The sequence below is a fragment of the Ictidomys tridecemlineatus genome, chromosome 2, assembly GCF_052094955.1.
Source record: "Ictidomys tridecemlineatus isolate mIctTri1 chromosome 2, mIctTri1.hap1, whole genome shotgun sequence".
In the NCBI taxonomy this organism is placed as follows: Eukaryota; Metazoa; Chordata; class Mammalia; order Rodentia; family Sciuridae; genus Ictidomys; species Ictidomys tridecemlineatus.
In genome coordinates, this window is record NC_135478.1 from 2,501,383 (window position 1) to 2,521,858 (window position 20,476).

The 20,476-nt window shown below is 63.5% G+C and overlaps 2 protein-coding genes across 21 annotated transcripts in view; one reads left to right on the top strand and one right to left on the bottom strand.

Moving 5' to 3' along the window:
• Sirt6 (sirtuin 6) lies at positions 1 to 6,109 on the bottom strand. The gene is made up of 7 exons (XM_005332038.5): positions 5,988 to 6,109; positions 4,840 to 5,022; positions 2,484 to 2,543; positions 1,201 to 1,296; positions 1,055 to 1,135; positions 829 to 952; positions 1 to 760 (listed from the first exon to the last, which is right to left on the bottom strand). Exons 2-7 carry the CDS (start codon positions 4,998 to 5,000, stop codon positions 443 to 445), a joined length of 840 nt encoding a protein of 279 aa, XP_005332095.2. The 5' UTR covers positions 5,001 to 5,022; positions 5,988 to 6,109; the 3' UTR covers positions 1 to 442.
• Positions 6,000 to 20,476, top strand: part of Ankrd24 (ankyrin repeat domain 24) — a 25,597-nt gene continuing 11,120 nt past the window's right edge. For 14 of the 20 annotated variants that reach the window (XM_078033859.1, XM_078033880.1, XM_078033894.1 and 11 more), the window contains exons 1-7: positions 6,000 to 6,137; positions 17,307 to 17,437; positions 17,512 to 17,600; positions 18,650 to 18,714; positions 19,125 to 19,182; positions 20,120 to 20,190; positions 20,344 to 20,450. In XM_078033859.1, the coding sequence (XP_077889985.1) occupies positions 6,000 to 6,137; positions 17,307 to 17,437; positions 17,512 to 17,600; positions 18,650 to 18,714; positions 19,125 to 19,182; positions 20,120 to 20,190; positions 20,344 to 20,450 (659 nt within the window). Of the gene's footprint in view, positions 6,138 to 6,867; positions 7,709 to 9,198; positions 9,392 to 15,354; positions 15,916 to 16,145; positions 16,233 to 17,118; positions 17,206 to 17,300; positions 17,438 to 17,511; positions 17,601 to 18,649; positions 18,715 to 19,124; positions 19,183 to 20,119; positions 20,249 to 20,343; positions 20,451 to 20,476 lie in introns of those variants that run through there. The other 6 variants (XM_078033800.1, XM_078033793.1, XM_078033919.1 and 3 more) reach the window with 6 other exon arrangements.

Here is a 20,476-nt window from a genome sequence, read left to right on the forward strand (position 1 = left end):
TGCGAGGAGTCTGTCTTTATTGCGTTGAGGACTTGGGGAGGCCCGGGACCCTCTCCCCGCAGCCCTGCCCTCAGCGGCGGGGGGTCTGGCTCCCCGTGGGGGTCCCTGAAGGTGGCCTTGGGAGGCAGATCAAGAGCTGACCGGGAGGGAGTGTGCGGAGTCCCCAGAGGGGCCCAGGGCGCTCCCCCTTTAGGCTGGGAACTGGGGAGGAGGGCGTCCTCCACCCGCTCCCACAAGTCCTGAGTCGGAGGCTGGCCGTGGCGGGCGGCGGGCCTGGGTGGCACTGCGGGCCCAGGAGCCAACCAGACAGTGGAGGCCCACCGCCCTGGGCCTGGGGTCCGGCCCTCAGCTCCCTGAGGTCCCCGGGGACAGGGACAAGTAACAGTGAGACCGTAAGGAAGAGGAGTCCATGGTTTCCGTGGGAGCCCGGGCCAGCGCCTGGTCAGCTGGGTGCGGCCTCCACCTTCACCCTCTTGGGAGGCCGGCGGGGGGCAGGGCTGTCTGGCGGCTCCCTCTTGGGGCTGGGGGGCTTGCAGCCATTGGGCCGGACCCGGGGCTGCACGCTGGCCTCCTGCCCGGGGCCGCTGGGGGGCTCCTCCTTGGGCTCCAGCTTGGGAGCCGCTGGGCGCGGCAGGGGTGGCAGGGCCCTGTCCAGCACGCGGGGCCCGTCCCAGGCGGGGATCTCCAGCCCCAGGTGCTTCATGAGCCGGGTCATGACCTGGTCTACGTAGCCGTGGATGCGCAGGTCAGCGTGCCGGTCCTGCAGGGCGAGCAGGGTCAGGCGGGGCAGAGGCCCGGGGCCCGGGCAGGGGTGGGCTCGGCACCTACGTGCTTGGTGGGCTGGAGGTTCACGATGACCAGCCGGCCTCCCCGGCGCTTGGTGGCCAGCGGCAGGTTCCCACTGGGCCGGATTTGCAGGGAGGTGCCCAGGGTGATGGACAGGTCGGCGGTCCTGGGGCCAGGAGCACAGGCTCAGTCCAGCCCCGGCCGGCCCCCTGCTGCCCAGGAGTCCCTGCCCGCCCCACTCCACCCCCACCCGGGCACAGGGTCCCACCTGCTGGCCTCGTCGGCTCGAGCCAGGTCCCGGTCGGGCAGAGCATCTTCCCAGTCCAGGATGGTGTCTCTCAGCTCCCCCCTGTGGGCAGTGGAGGGTCAGCCGGCGCCCGGCCCCCGGGGCTGGGGGTGGGGAGGGTCACTCACCTGCAGGCCCGCAGCCCTCTCGCCTTGGCCATGGTGCAGAGCCGGCCGGTGGCCTTGAGGCCCATGGTGCCCACGACCGTGTCCCGGACATACTGCCTGTGCCAGGAGGAAGGAGGCAGGACAAGGGTCTCGCGGGCCGCCCTGAAGCCCCGGGCAGCGCTGGGCTTTCTCCGAGTCGCTCTTGGGGAAGGGGTCCCTGAACCGGGACCCGAGCAGGAGGAGTCCGCAGACGGGAGGGGGTGGGCCCTGGGGGAGCCCCGCTGGGGACCGGTGGCCAGCGCTCGCCTGGCACGAGGCAGCCAGGCCCTGGGTCCTCCCCGCGCAGAGCCACACCAGAAGCCAAGGCTCCGCAACTCGGGAAGGGCCTGGGGCCCCCCGAGTCAGGGCACTGGACGGAGGTCTGCAGCCAGCAACTTGGAAGGTCAGCGGCCAGAGTGGGGTCACTCCCTGTCGTGGGCTGGACTGTGTCACCCAAAAGGACCTGCTGAAGCTTAAGCCCAGTGACCCAGAGGGTGACCCTCTCTGACAGCGGGGTCACTGTGGGTGTGGTCAGTGGAGACAAGGTCCTACCAGAGGAGGGGGACGGCTGGTCCTCCAAGAAGGGAGAAGACACCCAGGAGACAGCCATGTGACCTTGACCATGCGGGCAGTGGCGGGGCCACCAGGTGTCCCCGGAGGGCCGTGCCCAGGCCTCCCACGCCCCTGGGTCTCCGGGAGCATCAGACTGGACTCCCAGGGCCCCGGCAGCTTGGTCACTGTCACCAGCTCTCCCAGCAGCCTGCTGTCATGCACAGCCACCCTGTCCCCCCCCACCGATGACACCCATAGCCAGCCTGTCCCCCCTGACACGCACAGCCAGCCTGTCCACCTGACACCCACAGCCACCCTGTCCCCCCAATGACACGCACAGCCACCTTGTCCCCCCACAATGACACGCACAGCCACCCTGTCCCCCTGACACCCACAGCCACCCTGTCCCCCTGACACCCACAGCCACCACCAATGACACCCACAGCCACCCTGTCCCCCCACAATGACACGCACAGCCACCCTGTCCCCCCTAATGACACCCACAGCCACCACCAATGACACACACAGCCACCCTGTCCCCCCACAATGACACGCACAGCCACCCTGTCCCCCCACAATGACACGCACAGCCACCCTGTCCCCCCACAATGACACGCACAGCCACCCTGTCCCCCCACAATGACACGCACAGCCAGCCTGTCCCCCCCAATGACACCCACAGCCAGCCTGTCCCCCCCAGCCCTGCCACTCACGTCCTGCACTTGACACACTCTTCTACAAACATGTTCCCGTGCAGCTCAGCCAGCTTGTCCCTGTGCGAGAGGAAGGAAGAGCTGCCGGGGCTCCCTGGGTGCCCAGGCCCCGCATCCACAAGACCAAGCCACTCCCCCACCTCCCGGCCCATCCATGCGCTGTGCATCCCTGCACAGTGGCCCAACCTCTCTGTCCTCTCTCACTGTCCTCACGGCTGACCCCACCTCTGCAGATGGGCGGCCTTTCTCTTGGTAACATGCCTGCCCCCTTCCAAAGTGTAGGAGGCTGCAGGGCCGCCCGGTGGAAGGACAGGGTTGGGATTCCAGCTGGCCATGAGAGAAATGTGGCATGCGTGGCCCCGGAGCACAGGCTTTGGGGCAGGGAGTGAGAGCAAATCTGCTGAGCAACCCTGAGCCAGCCTCTTACCCTCTCTGTGCCTCAGTCCCTCTCTGTGGAATGAGACAGTGACATCCAAGTCTTTGGATGTCAAGGGTTCCAAACAAGAGGCGTGGCAGGTGCTTCCCTGTGGCTCCCCTGCCACCTCCCGGGGTCCCTGCTGCAGTGCCACCTCCACAGGGGAGCCCTGCTGACCGCCCCTTCACAGCCACAGCTTCCCAGCGCCCCACTGTGTGCACTCAGGATGGGGACCCCCTGACGCAGGTCCAGGGACCCCACTTCTGCCCCACCGAAGCACAGGCCCTGGGACACAGGGAACAACTGCCATCTGTCTGGTCCATTCCATGTCCCGCACCAGAAGAGCCTGGCACGCAGTAGGACTCAATAAGTAAACACCTGCGCTGGGAGCCTGGGTGCAACTGTGTGCCCAAGAGGCCGCCTGAGTGTCTCTGTGCCCCATCAAAGGCCCATCCCGCGTGCTCAGGTGTGGCAACCAGGCCTGGCCTGCAGCAGCTCGGGCTCCGTCCACCCACAACCACGGGGTCCTGGGGCAGGGAGGGCACTCAGGTGTGGACCAAGTCTGGGCTGCAGCAGGGCTCAGGGGCAGCGCCAGGACCTGGGCTCCGCCAGCACCAGAAAGGAGGGCATCTTGAAACGAAGCAAGTGGCAAGCTCAGGACCTGCCCTGCCACCCGGCACACCTGAGGGGACTCACACCTGAGGGGAGTCACACCTAAGGGGAGTCACACCTGAGGCGGTTACACCTGAGGGAGTCACATCTGACACCTGAGGGGACTCACACCTGAGGGAGTCACACCTGAGGGGGGTCACACCTGAGGGGGTTACACCTGAGGAAGTCACACCTGAGGGGAGTCACACCTGAGGGGAGTCACACCTGAGGGGGTCATACCTGAGGGAGTCACACCTGAGGGGAGTCACACCAGAGGGGATTACACCTGAGGGGAGTCACACCTGAGGGGAGTCACACCTGAGGGGAGTCACAACTGAGGGGGTTACACCTGAGGGAGTCACATCTGAGGGGAGTCACACCTGAGGGAGTCACACCTGAGGGAGTCACATCTGAGGAAGTCACACCCGAGGGGAGTCACACCTGAGGGGAGTCACTCTTGAGGGGAGTCACTCCTGAGGGGGTTACACCTGAAGGAGTCACACCTGAGGGGAGCAACACCTGAGGGAGTTCATACCTGAGAGGAGTCTCATCTGAGGGGAGTCACAACTGAGGGGAGCAATGCCTCAGGGGGGTCACACCTGAGGGGAGTCACACCTGAGGGGAGTCACACCTGAGGGGGGTCACACCTGAGGGGAGTCACACCTGAGGAGGTCACACCTGAGGGGAGTCACACCTGAGGGGAGTCACTCCTGAGGGGGTTACACCTGAAGGAGTCACACCTGAGGGGAGCAACACCTGAGGGAATTCATACCTGAGAGGAGTCTCACCTGAGGAGAGTCACGACTGAGGGGAGCAATGCCTCAGGGGGGTCACACCTGAGAGAGTCACACCTGAGGAGGTCACACCTGAGGGGAGTCACACCTGAGGGGACTCACACCTGAGGGGGGTCACTTCTGAGGGGGGTCACACCTGAAGGAGTCACACCTGAGGGGAGCAACACCAGAGGGAGTTCATACCTGAGAGGAGTCTCACCTGAGGAGAGTCACGACTGAGGGGAGCAATGCCTCAGGGGGGGGGTCACACCTGAGAGAGTCACACCTGGGGGAGCAATGCCTGAAGGGGGTCACACCTGAGGGGGGTCACACCTGAGGGGAGCCACCCTGGGGACGCTCCACCTCCGCCAGCCTGGCTGATCTGAGGGGCAGCTTCTCCAGCAGGTGGAGAAAGACCTGGAAGCCCCGGGTCGGGGGCGCGCAGAGCTGTGATGAGCCCCAGGAGCGGGGGACCCAGGGTGTGGCGCCCCAGGCGGGGGCAGGCAGAGCCAGTCACCTGGGGAAGCCGGAGCGCACGTGCAGCCCGTCCACGTTCTGACTGACCAGGAAGCGGAGCAGGCCCACCCGCTCCAGCTGCACCAGCGCCATGTGCGTCTTCGTGGGCCGCGCGCTCTCGAAGGTGGTGTCGAACTGGGGGGCCAGGCCGCGCTCCTCCATGGTCCAGACGCCGCGGGGGCCCCTGGAGGTGCAGGGGGAGGGTTTGGAGGAAAGAGGCAAAGGCAGCAAAGGAGACAGAATCGGAGCCAACGAGACAAAGAATCAGAGGAAGGCAGAGCAGAGCAGACGGAGAGAGAGCCAGAGGGAAGGACAGGGACAGAGAGAGCAGGCCGGGACGGGAAGACAGGTCCAGAGCTCGGAGCGCAGGCCGGTCAGGCTGACCCTGGCTACACTGGTGATGCTGGGGTCATAGCAGACCCCTGCCCTGCCCTCAAGGAGTTATGGGGGAGACACAGCTGGACTCTGGCCCTCCAGCCCTGCAGGGTCAGGTCTGGTCACAGGGAGGGACCCAGAGCTGGGGCAGCCGCGGAAGGGGCCTCACTGGGGACTGTGGGGGAGGAAGGCGGCCACTGCACTCAGCCAGAGAGGTAAACACAGCTGGCAGCTGCCCGAGGGAGGAAGGCCGGGGTCTGGGGGCCACAGCAGGGGAGCAGGGCAGTGGCCCAGGGCTGGACCTGAGCCCAGAGGGCGCCCTGTGACCGTGACCCGTGACCGGTGACTGTGATAGGGGAGCCGGGCGGGCAGGGCTCAGCCTCAGGACCTCAGCAGCCCTGGGACCCCGGTCCCGCTGGGAGGGTCTGGGGAAGGGCCACAGTCTGGCCAAGGTTGAACCCCGCCCCTTCCAGCAACAAGACCCCGACTCGGGCAGCTGCTGGCCCACCTGCCCAGAGGACCAGGAGATGGAGGCTCCCAAGGCAAGGCTGCCTGGCCCCGCCCTCCTGGCAGTGAGAGCCCACTTGATGTCCCCGACCTGATGTCCCCGTGGCCACAGAACCCCGTGTGACCGCCCGCTGTCCCCCAGGTGCGGCCACACTTCCCGGCACCCCTTGCAGCCAGGCGAGGCCAGGTTCTGGCCCCCGGGGGGCAGCACAGCGGGCTGTGGCTGCGGGGACCCCCTGACCCGGGTCCCCGGCCGGGGACACACACCTGAAGTCAGGGATGCCGGCGCCCGTGCTGATGCCCGCGCCCGTGTGGAACACCACGTGGGAGGCCCGCGACACGAGCAGCGCCAGCTCCCGCACCTTGCGCTCCAGCTCCTCCGGGGGGTCGAAGATCTGCGCGGCGACAGGCAGTCCAGTGAGTCCCCAGGGTCCCCAGAGTCCCCGAGGGCCAGGGCAGGCCTGTGCCGTCCGCCGGTCACAGGCGCTCGGTGCGCCCGGTGCAGGACAGGGGCCGGGGGCCAGCTCCGAGCCCAGGCCCGTGCGCAGGGCAGCTTCCCCGCACTCGTCCTCCGGCCACCGGCCATCTCGACCCTCCCGCTCACAGCCCTTCCCGGTCCCGGGATCAGGGGCCACGCCCCAGCCTGGCTCCGAGTCCCGGTCCGGCTTGGTGGGTTACGCCCGCCTCCCACCGGGGCCCTGCCGTGGCTTTCGCTGGAATCACACCCCGTCCTCTCCCATCAGCCGGGCAGACCTTCCCCGACCCGGTCCCTCTCTCGGCCCCGCCCCCTCCTCCCTGGGAAGTCCCTCCCATTGTCTAGCCGGGGTGTCTCCTGAGATTCCCACAATGCCCCGCAACCGCCCGACCCGCCACGCCCGCGGCCGTGGGGTTGGCCTTCGGGAACCCCGCGGCGCTCACCTCGGGGAGGCCGCACTTGCCCTTATCCGCATACGGCGACAGCCCGGCCGCGTAATTCACCGACATCGTCGCCGCCCGGACGGAACAATAAAGTTTCCCTTGTTGAGGTCGCTTCCGCCGGAAATGGAGCCGGGAGGAGGGAGGAGCCGCGCGGCTGGCCGCGCCCCGCAGACGCAGGCGCCGCTCGTGACGACGCAGGCGCCGCTCGTGACGCCGCAGGCGCCAGATTTAGTGTTGGAAAAGAGCCGGGGTTGGCTTGCGCGGTGGCCCCGGCGGGAAGCCACCCACATGAGTTCTCCAGTCACCCCCAAAGTGAGGGAGCACACTAGGGAACTTCATGAGGACAGTGCCATGGAAAGGGGACCCAGGACCCCAGTGCAAAGGAGGTCTCAAAGCCACCGAGTGGTCTGAAGGCCGTCCAGGCGGATGAGCTGCTCCAGCAGGGCAGGCCGTCGCTGCCTAGACGAACGGCCCATGGCTTCGGGCGGTGGCTTGAGGGCCCTGCAGTCCCTGCTGGAGCCAGGGGACGCCAGGGAAGGAGGATGTCGCCCACCTTACCCGTGGGCTGGCTCTGGGCACAACGTGGCCAGGCAATGGTGACACCTGCGATTAGATGTGATGGGTGCGCAGAGGCACAGGGCCACGAGGGTGTCCAGCCTGGGACACCTGAAGGGCAGCCTGGAGGAGGGCTGTGGCAGCAAAGGTCTGAAGACCCAGTGCTATCCGATAGAAGGAGGGTGACACGAGGGTGGAAAGGGCCACCTGGCAGCAGAGGCTGCAGGTGACAGGTGGGAGGAAGGGCAAAGCAGCTCCTTCCAGAAACTGATCAGTCAGGGATGATGGAGAAGAGCCCCAGTCCTCCCTCTGGCCCGTCCGCCAGCCTGTCTCCTCCCTCAGTACATCCCCAGCCCCTTGGGGCGGCGGCGGCTCAGAGCGCTCAGAGCTGATCGGGTGTCAGAGCTGAGCAAGTGCTGGAAGCTGCTGGTGCAAGCCCGTGGCCCAGCTGGAAGTGGGTAACCGGAGCCGCAGTGGGCTCAGAGGCCTGGCACAGGGCACTGGAGCTGCAGGAGGTAGGAGAGGAAGCCTTTCGGGAGGCCTGGGCTAGAGGCTCCCGTAGGGCCTGCAGCCCCTTGGAGGAGGGAGAGGCTGCCACACCCCGCAGCACCCACACACGCACGCACCCTCACAATGCCCGGCCTTCCTGCTGGCCGCTGGCCTTTACCTGGCTGGAGATGCGCCACCTCTCCTGCCACGACCGCTTAGCACCCAGCTCCCTGGCCACCAGGTTCTCCCTGCTGACCATCATCTTTTTCAGGAAGCTGCTCCCTAAAATTAGAGGGCACTGCCCCCTCTCCCAGCCTGCAGATCCCCTCCTTCCCAGGGCTTCTCTCCTGGGTGTCTCATTGCACCCACATTGGGGTGGAATGCAGGAAAATGGGTGATGGGTGGTGGTGAGTGAATAGGCACATCGGTTGGTGCAGGGTGTCCAGGGGAGTGGAGAGGTGGGTGGGGAGGTGGGTGGCAGGTGGAGGTATTATGGGTGGGGATGGTGGATGGGGGGTGGGTGAAGCGTGACCAGATGAGTGAGCAGGACTGGTGGGGGACGTGCAGGTGGGCGCCCAGCAGTAGGAGTACTTGGAGGAGCTGTGGGCAGGTGAGGCCCGTCCCACCCCACTCCCTGCGCCTCCCTGGAGATCCGGCTAGGACAGGGGGAGCCCCCGACACGACACTGGCAACCCCCCCAGCCATTCCTGCCCTGCCGCTTTAGCCATGTGTGCACAGGATGGACCAGGTGTGCACACGCGTGCACACAGCCATTGCCACAGACCCCTGGTGTGGCAAGTTGCTGCTGTTCACCCAGAGAACAGACCGAGGGGACTGGGAGGAGGTTCTCTGCAGGGGACCCTCCGCGGGGGCCAGTGCCCACAAAGGGGAAGGCAGAACCAGCCCTGACCCTCCCTCACAGCAGAGCCAGGGCAGAGGGGACCAAGGCGCCACCTGGAGGGAGCGCGGCTACTTTCCAGAGTTGGAGCTCTGCCTAGAAGTGAGAGGCCAAGTTGGTCAAGGCGTGGGATTTTGGAACTGGGAGAAATGAAAGGAAGTCAACCACACAGCCTGGAGACCAGCTCCATGTGCACAGGCAGACGTAGTACTGGTAGAGTGGATCCACTGAGCCCCTATTATTTGCCATACTGTGCTAAGGACATCACTGGAAATCGACCACTAGTTGGTCAAGTAGAAAATATTGCCAGGCACAGTAGTCACACCTGTCATCCCAGATGCTCAGGAGGCTGAGGCAGGAGGATCACAAGTTCCAGGCCAGCCTCAGCAACTCTATGAGGCCCTGTCCAGAAAAAGAAAAAAAATTTAAAAGGGCTGGGGGGTGTGGGACTCAGTGGTAGACTGTCCCTGGGTTCAATCCCTAGTACAACAACAACAACAAAAAAGGAATTATCTCCCTCATTTTATAGATGAGGGAAGTGAAACTCAGAGAGGGCAAATAACCTGCCAAGGGACACACAGCAGGTAAGAGACGGAGCAGATCCCTTTCTTGCTTCAGGGACCAGAACTGCCCAAGGAAGAGCAAGTGGAGGAAGTGGTCCTCTCTCAGAGGGGAGGCAGCTGACCTGCCATCCACCAGGACTGGTGTCCTTCACCCTGTTCCACCACTGCCCTCCCCGGGTGGCTTGGGGGAAGGAGGAACACAGACACTGGCCATGAAGACCCTTCGGGCTCGATTTAAGAAGGCAGAGGTGAGACCCCGAGATGCCCAGCCACCCCCAAACAAAGGCTCCTGCCTCCCAGGGCTGGGCCAGCGATGTGGTGAGACTCTGGACCCTGTGGCCTGCCCCTCACAGACTGATCTTTACCAGCCTTGATAAGGCCAGGCCCAACCTGCTCAGGATTCTTGAGGGCTCCTCCCCACCCCAACCCCACCCCGTCAGGTTCTTGGCCTCTGGCCTCTGCCTGCGGCCTTCCCTGTGCTCTCTGCTGCCCCCTGCTGCCCTGGCCTCCCCGCTTCCCGTGCACCTGGGCTGCCCTGTCCCCCATGGCCGCCCTCACAATTTGCCTCCAGTACCGCCCCTCGGCGGATCTTTGCGCCACCAGCCTCGACGACCACGCGCTCCTCTGAGGACCCCGTTTCTCGGAGTCCTGAGCGCTCGCCTCCAGCAAATGTGTCTGAGATGGCGATCCAGGCGCAGAGCCCAGGGCCTCGGGAGGGCAGGGAGACCCGGGAGACCCTGCCTGGTGCAGCCGGCCAGATAAGCCCGAGAAGAGGCAGATTTTGAGGCACAGAAACAAATACAGCGAGAAAGGGATCCCAAGCTCAGGAGTCAGGGGAGTAGCCAGGGGTGCCCAGGGGGAAGGTGACCCCAGAGCCAAGAGCCGAGCGGGAGGGGGCTGGAGAGAATGTGGTGGGTGGGCGGGACGCCCTTAGGTCCTTGGGGGACTCTGAACCCCAGAGAGGGATGGTCTTTGCCCCATTACCCCGGCCCCTCCTGGTGCCCCGAGTTGCAGCCCGCATGTGGGCTGCCCCCAGGCACGGGCAGAAGCCCCGTGAGGCATCTCACTGGGGTGGCAGCCGGCCTTCCCCAGGCCTCAGGTGCCCGGTCGGGCTTGGCTTGTGACTGAGGACGAAGCCAGGTCTGGAGAGGCTGGCTCACCTTCCTGGTCACCAAGCAAAGTGGCTAAGGGGAGATGCACACCGCGAGGCACAGTCCAGGGCCTTTGGTCTTCCTACTGCCTGATGGGGCCTCCCCACCATCCTGGTCTCCAGCAGAGTCCGCCTTTGTTGCTGAGCTGAGTGGGGACAGCATGGGGAGGGCGCTGGGCAGGAGGGAAGAGGCCAGGAACCTGGCTGGGCTTTACTCCGGGGCTCTGGCTTTACTCTTCCTGATTTGGCAGGTGACTGTGCTTTGTCAACACCCTCCTGTGGCTTCCCTTGGTGCCAGTCTATTTTACTATTTTATTTATTTTATTGTTGATGTTTCAGGGTGGTTCTTCTCCTTCTCCTTCCCAGAGGCGCTTTACCACTGAGCTACATTCCCAACCTTTTTTATTTTTTATTTTGAGACAGAGTCTTACTAAGTTGCTTAGGGCCTTGCTTAGGCCTGGCCTCAAACTTGCAATCCTCCTGCCTCCATCTCCGGAGCTGCTGGGATGACAGGCATGTGTCCTTGCACCCAGCTTTTTTATTATTTAAGCTTACTTTTTTTAAAATTAAGTTTGCGCCATTGAGTTTATTGTTTTATTTACTGGGGGGTGGTGCTGGGGATGGAACCCAGGGCCTGGCACGTGCTGGCCAGGTGCTAGCCAGGGAACGGAAGCCCAGAGGCTTTTTTCACTTTTATTTATTTAAATTCAAATACTCCGAAGAGCTGCAGTGTGCTTTGCAGTGCTGCCAGGCAGGAGCTTTGAGCAGGCCTTGCTTCAGGCCCTGGGTTCCATCCCCAGCACCACAAAAAAAGAAAGAAATAGGATGATAAAAGGAGCAAGGAAGCTGCTCAGGGTCACACAGCGGGGACACCTGCCCTCCCTGGGGCTGCATTGGCACAAACCTGGACAGGATGGGGGCCTTTGGCAGGTGCAGATGGGGACGTGCGTTGACTGGAGAGATTGAGAGTGCGAAACAGGGAGAGAGGGGATCAATGGCCCATTAATTGCCTAAAAACGCGACACCAGGTCAGAGGAAGGATCCTGGAGTTTCCCTCCCATCGGGAGGAATGACCGGTTGGCACTTCTCCCTAAGCATTGCCAAGAAGTCTTGGCCAGTGGTAACCAAACTACACCACGCCTAATTGCAAAAGCAGGACTGTGTTTAAATCACGTCTTGCAAAAAGTTTCTACAGCTAACAAAGAGACACCTAAGTTGGGACGTGGGTGTGTTTGGGAAGGTTTGCGACGGCGCCTTGAAGGCGCGAAGTCCAGGTGGAGCGCGGTGGGGCAGGCGGCAAGACCTCGCAACTGAGGCGAGGGGGTCGGGGTGGGAGGGGACGGTGCGCGGGAGCTGGAGGACTGGCCGGGCGCGAGACGCTGCGGCAGATGGGAGGCCTGTCCCCCGTTCCCCTGGCCGAGCATCTGGCCATCCGCCCGCCCTCCCTTCCTCCTCCTGCCCTTCTCCGGTGTCGCAGCAGGCAGCTGGAGTCAAGTTCCGCTTTTGTTCAGTAGCCCCCAGGGAAGAAAACCAACCCTGGCGACAGCGGATGGCCTGGCGATCTCCCCGGACCGCGCTTCTCGGGTCCAGCCGCCGCACCTGCGCCCGGGCCCGCCCTCGCGCGCACGCGCCGAGCTCCAGGGCTGCTCCCGCGCCCGCCCTTTCTCCCAAGGCCCGACAGAGGGCGCTCCTTGCTCCGCCCTCCCGGGCCCATTTCCCCGTCTAAAATGGGAGTCGCTCGCCTCCTCTGAATCCCCGCCGCGCTGCTGCCCTGTTTCAGGTTTCGTGAAAATCCCACCAGTGGGAAGATTGGGGCTCGTAGAGATCCGGAGACTCCAACACCTCCGCGCTTGCTGGAAAGCCCTACTCTCGTTTTTATCGTCCAGGGCCCCCTTTGTGCGACAGGGTCTCTGTTGCCCAGGCTGGCCCTGAACTCCTGGGCTTAAACAGTCCTCCAGACGGCCTCCTCGGGATGGCATGTCACCATGCTCACCTTTGTGTGTGTGGGGGGGAGGGTATTGGGGATTGAACCCGGGGCACTTTAAACTGAGCCACATCTCTAGCCTTTTTTGTTTGTTTTGAGACAGGGTCTGCCTGCAGCTCCCAAGTCGCTGGAAGAGTCACTATTTTATAGGTTCACTCAACATACTTATTGAGCACCTACTGTGTACCAGACCCTTTGTTTAATGCCCTGCTGTGAAAACCTTAAAATTCTTAATACCTGTGACCAAGGAGCCCTGCATTTTCATTTTGCACTGGGCCCCAAAAAATCTAGTCGGGGGCTGGGGTGTGATTCAGTGGTAGAAAACTTGCCTGGCACGTGCAAGGCCCTGGGTGCGCCCGCAGCACCGCAAAACCACTTACAGCTGGTCCCTCTAGGGATGCAACAGGCATCAAGATGGACAAACATCTTGTAACAGGCGAGATGACATTTGAGGGAGACAGCAAGAGTAGACAATAGTTTTCAAGTGATACTTTGTGTTTTCAGTGGTGATAGGAGCCACGCGGGTGTAGAAAGCCGCTGGGCAGCGGAGTCTCCGTGCGCAGGCTGGAGTGGATGGGTCTGCGGGGCAGGTGCTCCCGCAAGGGGAACTACCAGGCAAAGGCAGGAGGGGGCGCCAGCGGTTTGAGGACCAGAAAGGAGACGGCCGGGGCGGGCTGGCTTGGTCCGGGCATGCGCTCAGGGAGGCAGGGGCAGAGGATGCTAGGAGCTCAGGGGGGCAAACCCTTCCTACAGCGGGCAGGCAGTGCTTTTGGCTTCCGGGCCAGCGGCCGCCACTGTGCGGTTGCATCTTAAAAGCAGCCTGTGCCTGTGGTAAATGGATGGGGCTGGCTCGTCCCCAGAAAGCTTTATTGATGGATGCTGAGCTGTGAATTCATCACGTTCACCGCTAACGATGTATTATTATTATTATTATTTTGATTTCCCTCGCAGCCACCTGCAAGTGTAAAACCATTCTCCGCCGCGCTGTTGGGGGCTGTATATAAACGGGGCAGGGAGGGGAGGGCTGCTGCCCGCACTTCGTGCTGAGTGGGGTCCCCAGAGGCTCTGCACAGGGGAAAGAGGAGCTAGGCGGGTCAGGAAGTGGCTGCTGGCTGCAGCGGGTGGGGAGGGAGGAAAAGGGTCAAGGGCGGGTGTGCAGACCAGGAGGACGTGTGGTGCCTGCAGTTTGGGGTTGACCAGGGCGGTGGCCACCAAAGGGCCACTCCATGTAGTGCAGCTGGTGGGGGTGGCTGGTGGCTTGGAGATGGGTGATGACCAAGGTGCTGCTGGGACTTGGCTTGAGCCCTGGGGGACAGGGCTGTGCCTGGCACACTGCAGTGGGCTCTGAGAGGCAGTCTGGTCTGAGCTAACCTGTACCTAGGAAGACAGGTGGAGAGGATGGAGGAAACGCAGCTTGAGCTGGGAGATCCATTTCGCGTCCTCCTGGACGTGCCTGGGGTCAGCCCCACCTCCCAGGGTGAGAGGAGGGGGAGCCTCAGCTCCTCCCAGCTGCTTCTCACCCGCTGCTGCACCCGCCAGCCCACCCTTCCCTCCGTCTGTGCAAAGGCAGCTAAGGAATCCTCAGGCCACCCACCTAAGCCTGGGGTCTGAATGGGGGGAAGGGGACAGTTCTGCCTCTCCCCCATCAGGGACTGGCAGCAATGTCCATGGCTGTCCTGACTGGAGAAGCCCCCGGCATGGAGCAGGTAGTGGCACTCTGCAGCCCTCAGGATGCCCATCCCAGAGAACCACCTGGCTCCAGAGTCCAGTGCCGAGGGAGAGACCTGGCTCTATGGTGTCTGTTCTGTTGTCTATTCCATTTAGCAATTGAGAACTTGAGGCCCAGAGAGGGGAAGTGACTGGCCCAAGATCACACAGCTGGTATAAAAAGCCGACCCCCACCCCGCCCACCGACTCTGCAGGGCCCCTGCTCCACAGGCTATGGAAGGCCTGGCCTGGATTCCTCCTCTGTCCCCTGTGGGCCCAGCCTCTCCCGATGCCTCCTTTTTGTGAATTTGCTGTTGCATCACCGGGTCAGAGGCCGCAGCCCCCCCCAATCCTGCCTCCTCCGCCCCAGATGCCCCTGCTTTGCCAGCACCTCCTCTCTCAAGCATGGGGCTCCCTGCTCAGTCCTGGCCACTCTTGCCCTGGGGTCATCTTCTCACCAGCCCTGGCCTCTTCCCCAAGCCACTACACATGTCAGTCGCCACTGGGCATGTGCCCTGGACGCCCACCGGGCCCTTTGACACTGAATGGGTTTGAACTTCCCGCGTGGAAGATGGTCCTTTTCCAGGACACACTTGGTGATGAACATGTCCCCCAAAGACCAGATCACCCCCACCTCTGCTTCTCTGGCCCCACAGCGACTGATTTCTGTCCAGTCTCCCACTTTCTTCCATGTGACCCGGGTTGCCCCCTCCCCACCCATCCTTCACCTGGGGCTTCTGAAATGTCAGCCTCCAGTGCGGAGCCACAGGCAGGAATTTTGCGAACTGTCTGTGGAGTGTCCAGGCCTGACTAGTGCATCTGGCATCCAGCAGACACTCAATAAATGCTTCTGGCTGAAGGACCCTCTCTCCTAAAGGGTACTCTGGTCCATGTTTGTTGAGCTGTGTGCTAGATGCTATTCCAGGCACAGGGACACAACACTAACCAAGTGACCAAGACACACCCAAAGTGCCTCCCCCCTTGTGGAGCTAACAGGGTGAGGCAGGCTGAGAGGGTTGGGAAACAGGTGTCTGGAGAGGTGTAGCCATGCAGAGACAGCAGGCAATGTGAGGGGTGCTGGGGAGGTGATTTTTGAGGCTGAAACATCAGGAGGAGCCAGCTGGGTGGGTGTCCGGGGAGGGTGCTGACGGTGCAGCCCTGCAAAGGCCCGGGGGCAGCCCAGCCTGCTGTGCTGGAGGCTCCGAGAGGGAAGAGGGGGAGAGGAAGGAGGCAGGGAGGGCACGGGGCAGATGGTGCAGGACCCTCTGGGCCACAGAGAGGGCATAACTCTGAGGGAGATGGGAGCCATGGAGGGCTGTGGGCAGAGAAGGGCCAGGCTCTGGTGCTGGAGCTACTTTCTGCAGCTTCTAGGAGGAGACGCAGGGTGGGGAGGGTGCAGCAGAGCGACTGCACTGTGCAGGTGGCCACCACCATTCCTTCAAGTTCCCTCGCAGGAAGCCCTCCCTGACTCCAGCCACCTAGGGCAGCCTCACAAGCTCCCCATTCGGTTCCGGTCATGGCCCCAAGCACACGGTTCATGAGTCTATGGGTACATGCCTGTCTCTCCAGGGACCCGGTGACAGCAGGGACTGTCTCAGTCACCACTGGATCTGCCCGGCTGAGGGCAGGCAGAGGAGACAGACCTCCCCGCACCTTGGGGCCAGAGCCAAGGGCGTGTCCTGTGTCTTTCAGTGGATTTAGCTGAGCATCTACTGTGTCGCGCCCTCCAGTGTCCCCAGGAGCTAGCCGTAGAGCTACGTCTGTATTGGATGAGTGAACCAAGCTTTTTCCTTGTGCTCACTGAATGCCAGGCACTGCGTGGTGCGGTGCTTCGCATACAGTGTCTGGCCAGTGCTCGTGGTGACCACCTGCCATGGTGACTGCTTATCCCGAAGCCGTCCCACAGTTGAGGAAAGGGAAGGGGACAGCCGGTAAGTAGCTCAGCCCAGTCAGCCAGGTGGCCCAAGCGGGGCGGCCAAGCGCTGCGTTCAAACACACGGTGCGGAGAGGGACGGAGGGACGAAGGTGCGGGGGCGAGGCCGCAGGGTGAGGCCGGCGGGTGGGGCCCGCAGAGGGACGGGCATCCCGCGGGGCGGGGACGATGGGCGGGGCGGGGCCGGGGGCGGGACTTCGGCTCAGGCCCCGCCTCACCCGGCCCCAGCCCCTCGGTCCCGCGGCCCCGGAACCCGCCGCCGGTCGCCCGGACGCCATGAAGCAGCTGTGCCTGTGCGCGGCCACCTCCTTCGCGGTAGGGCCGAGGGCGCGGGTCCCTCCTCTCCCTCCCGTCCTGGCCGCCCGCCCCCCGCCCCCACCCCAGACCTGGAAAGATGCGCGAGGGAGGGGTCCGGGGTGAGGGCAGCTTTGGGGGACAAACGGGCCATTTGGGGACACACAAGGGCACGCTTGGGGAGGGCGTTCTGAGACTAGATGGGGCAGTTAGAGTGTAGAGGGCATTTGGAGGGACGGTTCTGAGGCTAGATGGGAGCAGGAGAATATATAGAGGGCATTTGGGGGGACAGTTGGGAACCCCATGGAAACGCTGGACCATTTGCGGGGACAGTGTGGAGGCTGTTCGGGGAGGCAGCTGGGAGGAGATGGCATTTGGGAACTGTTTCAGAGACCACTGAAGGGAAGGGGTTTGGTTTTGTTATTGTTGTTGTAGTTATTATTGTTTTTGAGGATATTTTGGGATAATGATCTGGGAATTCGTGGTTTTAGAGAATACTTCAGGCATTTGGGGGCGGCAGCTTGGAATGCACGTCAGGCTGTGATTTTGAGTGGACAGGCCTTGGGTCATCTGGGGGACAGTGGTGCCAGGTGCAGTCATGGGAGCATAGGTGGGGCAGAGTGCTTTAGAGCTGGGAAAGGGACCTCTTGGAGGCCTGGTGGGGAGACTCTGGGGTAGTTCGGGAAAGACTGGATCCATTTGCTGGAAGTGAGGTTGCAGAGGGGGAGTCACACTAAGGGACACGGGGCCTTGGACAGTGGGGGCCATGTTTTGGGAGAAGTGGGCTGTCAGGGTGTTAGCAGGAGGCTGGGTGGACGGCTGCGGCGATGGGCCTGGGGAAGATGCTGGGGGCGCGAGCTTGGGAGACGCTGTCTCAGGCCCCCGCCCAGGACCACCTCCCCTGCAGCTGCGGCTCAGCCCCACCGACCTCGGCTCCTGCCCACCCTGCGGCCCCTGCCCCATCCCGAAGCCCGCAGCCAGAGGCAGGCGCCAGGCAAGTGCCCAGGGGCGGGCGGCCAGAGCCCAGGGCCCCTGCCAGGGGGAGCGGGGAGGGGCAGCCGCCAGCCCAGCCCCACACGCCTGGTGCCCCCACAGGGCCAGGACTGGGGCAAGAGTGACGAGAGGCTGCTGCAGGCCGTGGAGAACCAGGACGCAGCCCGCGTGGCCGCACTCATTGCCCGCAAGGGGCTGGTGCCCACAAAACTGGACCCTGAGGGCAAGTCCGCGTGAGTGCCCCCGCCCCACGGGTGGGAAGGCTGGGGGGGCTGGCGGTGGCTGACCTCTGCCCTCTGCTCCCCAGGTTCCACCTGGCGGCCATGCGGGGTGCAGCCAGCTGTCTGGAGGTGATGCTGGCCCACGGTGCCGACGTCATGAGCACTGACGGAGCAGGTAGGCAGCCCGGACCCTGGTGGAAGTGCAGCAGAGGCCAGGCCCCAGCCCCAGCCCAGCAGGCCCCGCTTCAAGTCCTGCCCATCCCCGTGGGAAGAGGGGGCCCCCACGGCCCCCGGGACAGGGCCATGCCAGCCAGCAAGCCCACGGACAGAGACTTTGGCTGGTGTTGAGCACGGAGATGGCAGCTGTGAACAGGGGGAACTAGGGTCTGGTGGAGGGTGGATCAGAGGAAGCAGCTGGAACAGGGGAGCCTCTGGGCTGGGGGAGCTTCTGAGAAAATGACTAAGCAGAGGGGGAGCCTGGGTTCCTCCTGAGGGAGTCGGACCCCGGGGGGCCTGGGACCCGAGGAGCATCTGGGGTGTTCAGGGAGAGGCCAGGGAAGTGGGTGGGGAGGGCAGGGCCTGGAGCTGGGGAGCAGCTGGGTTCACGGGGATAGCTGAGCCTAAGAAGAACCAGTGAGGCTGGGAGGACCTGGGCTGCAGGCCTGGCTGGGCCTAGGGGCAGCCGGAGCTCGGGAGTAGCTGCAGCAGTGGGAGAATCTGGGCACGCGAGTCAACTGGAGACCGAGGTAATAACTGGGAAATCACGGCCAAAGGGAGTCCTGGAGACTCGGAGTGACTGGGCATGCACAGAGCGACATCCAAGGCTCTGGGGCCCAGGCAGAGCAGGCAGGGAACACGGAGTAGCTGGGGGTTGGCCGATGGGACAGGGTGGCACCTGGGGCAGCAGGAGGATCTGGATGATCCTCGAATCATGGTGGCTGGAGCTGGAGCTCAGTGCAGGGAGCATCCAGAACAGCTGCGATGTGGGGAGTAGCTGTGACTGCAGGTCGTGAGTTTGTGGGTGCAGTGTGCAGCTTAGATTATGAGGTGTCCGGGACGCCAACTGGCTGGGGCTGGGAGGCTCTGACCCAGGGAGCAGCGCAGTTGTGAGAAGTAGCTGGGAAGTGGGGACTTAGCCACGGGCAACTGCACACAGCAGACTCGGGTTTGGGGGCAGCCGGGAACCCCTGCATTAGCAGAGCTCTGGTGAACCTCTCCTTCCAGGTTACAACGCCCTCCACCTGGCCGCCAAGTACGGGCACCCGCAGTGTGTGAAGCAGCTGCTGCAGGTCATTGGCCTTCTTATCTCAGATACTCCCTGGACTCCAGGTTCTCCCTGAACCCCAATATGCTTTGGCCCCTTCACTTTCAAGCTCTAGCTACTTCCTGGACAACCACGTACGCCCCACGTCAGGACGCCCTCTCGGCACCACAGACGCTTCCTGAGCCCCTTTCCCTCAGCACGACCTGCTTTTTCAGCCAAGGTCACCCTCAGAGGGTCACCCTCAGAGCCCCCAGCTGCTCCCGAGCTCCCAGCACTTTCTCACCAACCCCAGGGCCTGACAGGTGGCTCAGCACGCCAGGGAGCGGGGACAGGGCCGCAGGAGCGGCATTCAGCGAGCCCGGGCGGGGAGGTGGTCCTAGGGAAATCAGGAGGGAGAGGCTGGCCGTGTTGCAAGTGGCCTGTGCCCCTTCCCAGGCCTCGTGCGTGGTGGACATCGAGGATGGCAGTGGGTGGACAGCCCTACATCACGCAGGTGGGTGGCGCCCCGCCCACGGTGGCTGGAGGGGGTGCTGGGCTGGGTCATTCTGGCCAGGGTCTCTCCGTGGTGGACTTCCTGCCTCCTCCTTTTCCTTACCTGCCGCGGGCTGGGCATGGGGCTCCGCGCCATCCTCAGTGCCCTGGGAAGCACAGGCCGTCACCCTCGAATGGATGAGGAGTGCTGAGGTCCAGTGCCTGGGGGACCCTGCGTCCCCTCTTTCCTGTATTCAAGTGGCTGGTGGCGGAGCCTGTGGATCAGGTCTTTGTGTGGACGATGGCAGGGCTGCCCAGGCTTTAAGTCCCCTGAGGAACTGGAGCATCTCTGGAGAGCTCAAGGCCCAGGCAGCCAGTGGCTTCCCCCCCACTGAGCCGAGCCCACCGCTGGGGAAACATTTGTTCTTAGGGATGCGATGGGACTGGGCTTGGTTCAGAGTCTCGGGGCCTGTCCCAGACTTCCTGCAGCTGGGGTCTGCCGCCCCATGGTGTGGCGCCTCCCGTCTCCAGTGGAGTGGGCCTCGCTGTGGAAGGCCCGTGGTTTCCCGCCCCCTGCAGACACTTGTTGCATGGGTCCCTCTAAGGGCAGCAGAGGAAACCCAGGCTCCCTCAGGCGCACAGCAGGCTGTACATAGAGTTTGCTGGCTGAAAACTGGGTTCAAAGGCTGGGCGAGTCAAACAGGAGGAAAATGTGGGGATCTGCGCGGCTTCCCAGGAGCCACAGTGGATCCCTGCAGGGCGTGGGAGAGGGAGGCAGCAGGCCGGTCCTAGACGTGGCTCTCTCTGCTTCTGAGCCCGTGGGGGGCCGTGGGCCTCGCTGTGGGCCTGGTTTCCTCATCTGTAGGAGGAAATATCGCCTTCGCTGTAAAAGTGGCATCCAGGCAGGAGGCTCCCCCAAATGTCTGCGCCCTCCCCTTCCCCTCTTTCCTCTACTCAAGTGGCTGGAGGCTGTCTGTCCTGCTCAGAGATGCTCTGCTCCTTCAAGGCACATCTGAACCCGCGGGACCGGGTGAGCCTGCATGTTTTAGAGATTCCTCCAAGTGGCCGCCCCAGGCCCCCTTTGCGAGGTGCGCATGCGGGGGGGGGGGGGGGGGGGGCCTCCGCGTCTGGCCTCCCTGCCTCCAGGGGCCAGCTCCTCACGGCTCCTCCTCCTCCCTGCCAGTCGGGCGCCACGCCTCTCATCATAGCTGCTCAGATGTGCCACTCGGACCTGTGCCGGCTGCTCCTGCAGCAGGGGGCTGCTGCCAATGACCAGGACCTGCAGGGCAGGTGAGGTCTCCCTCCCAGCCCTCAGC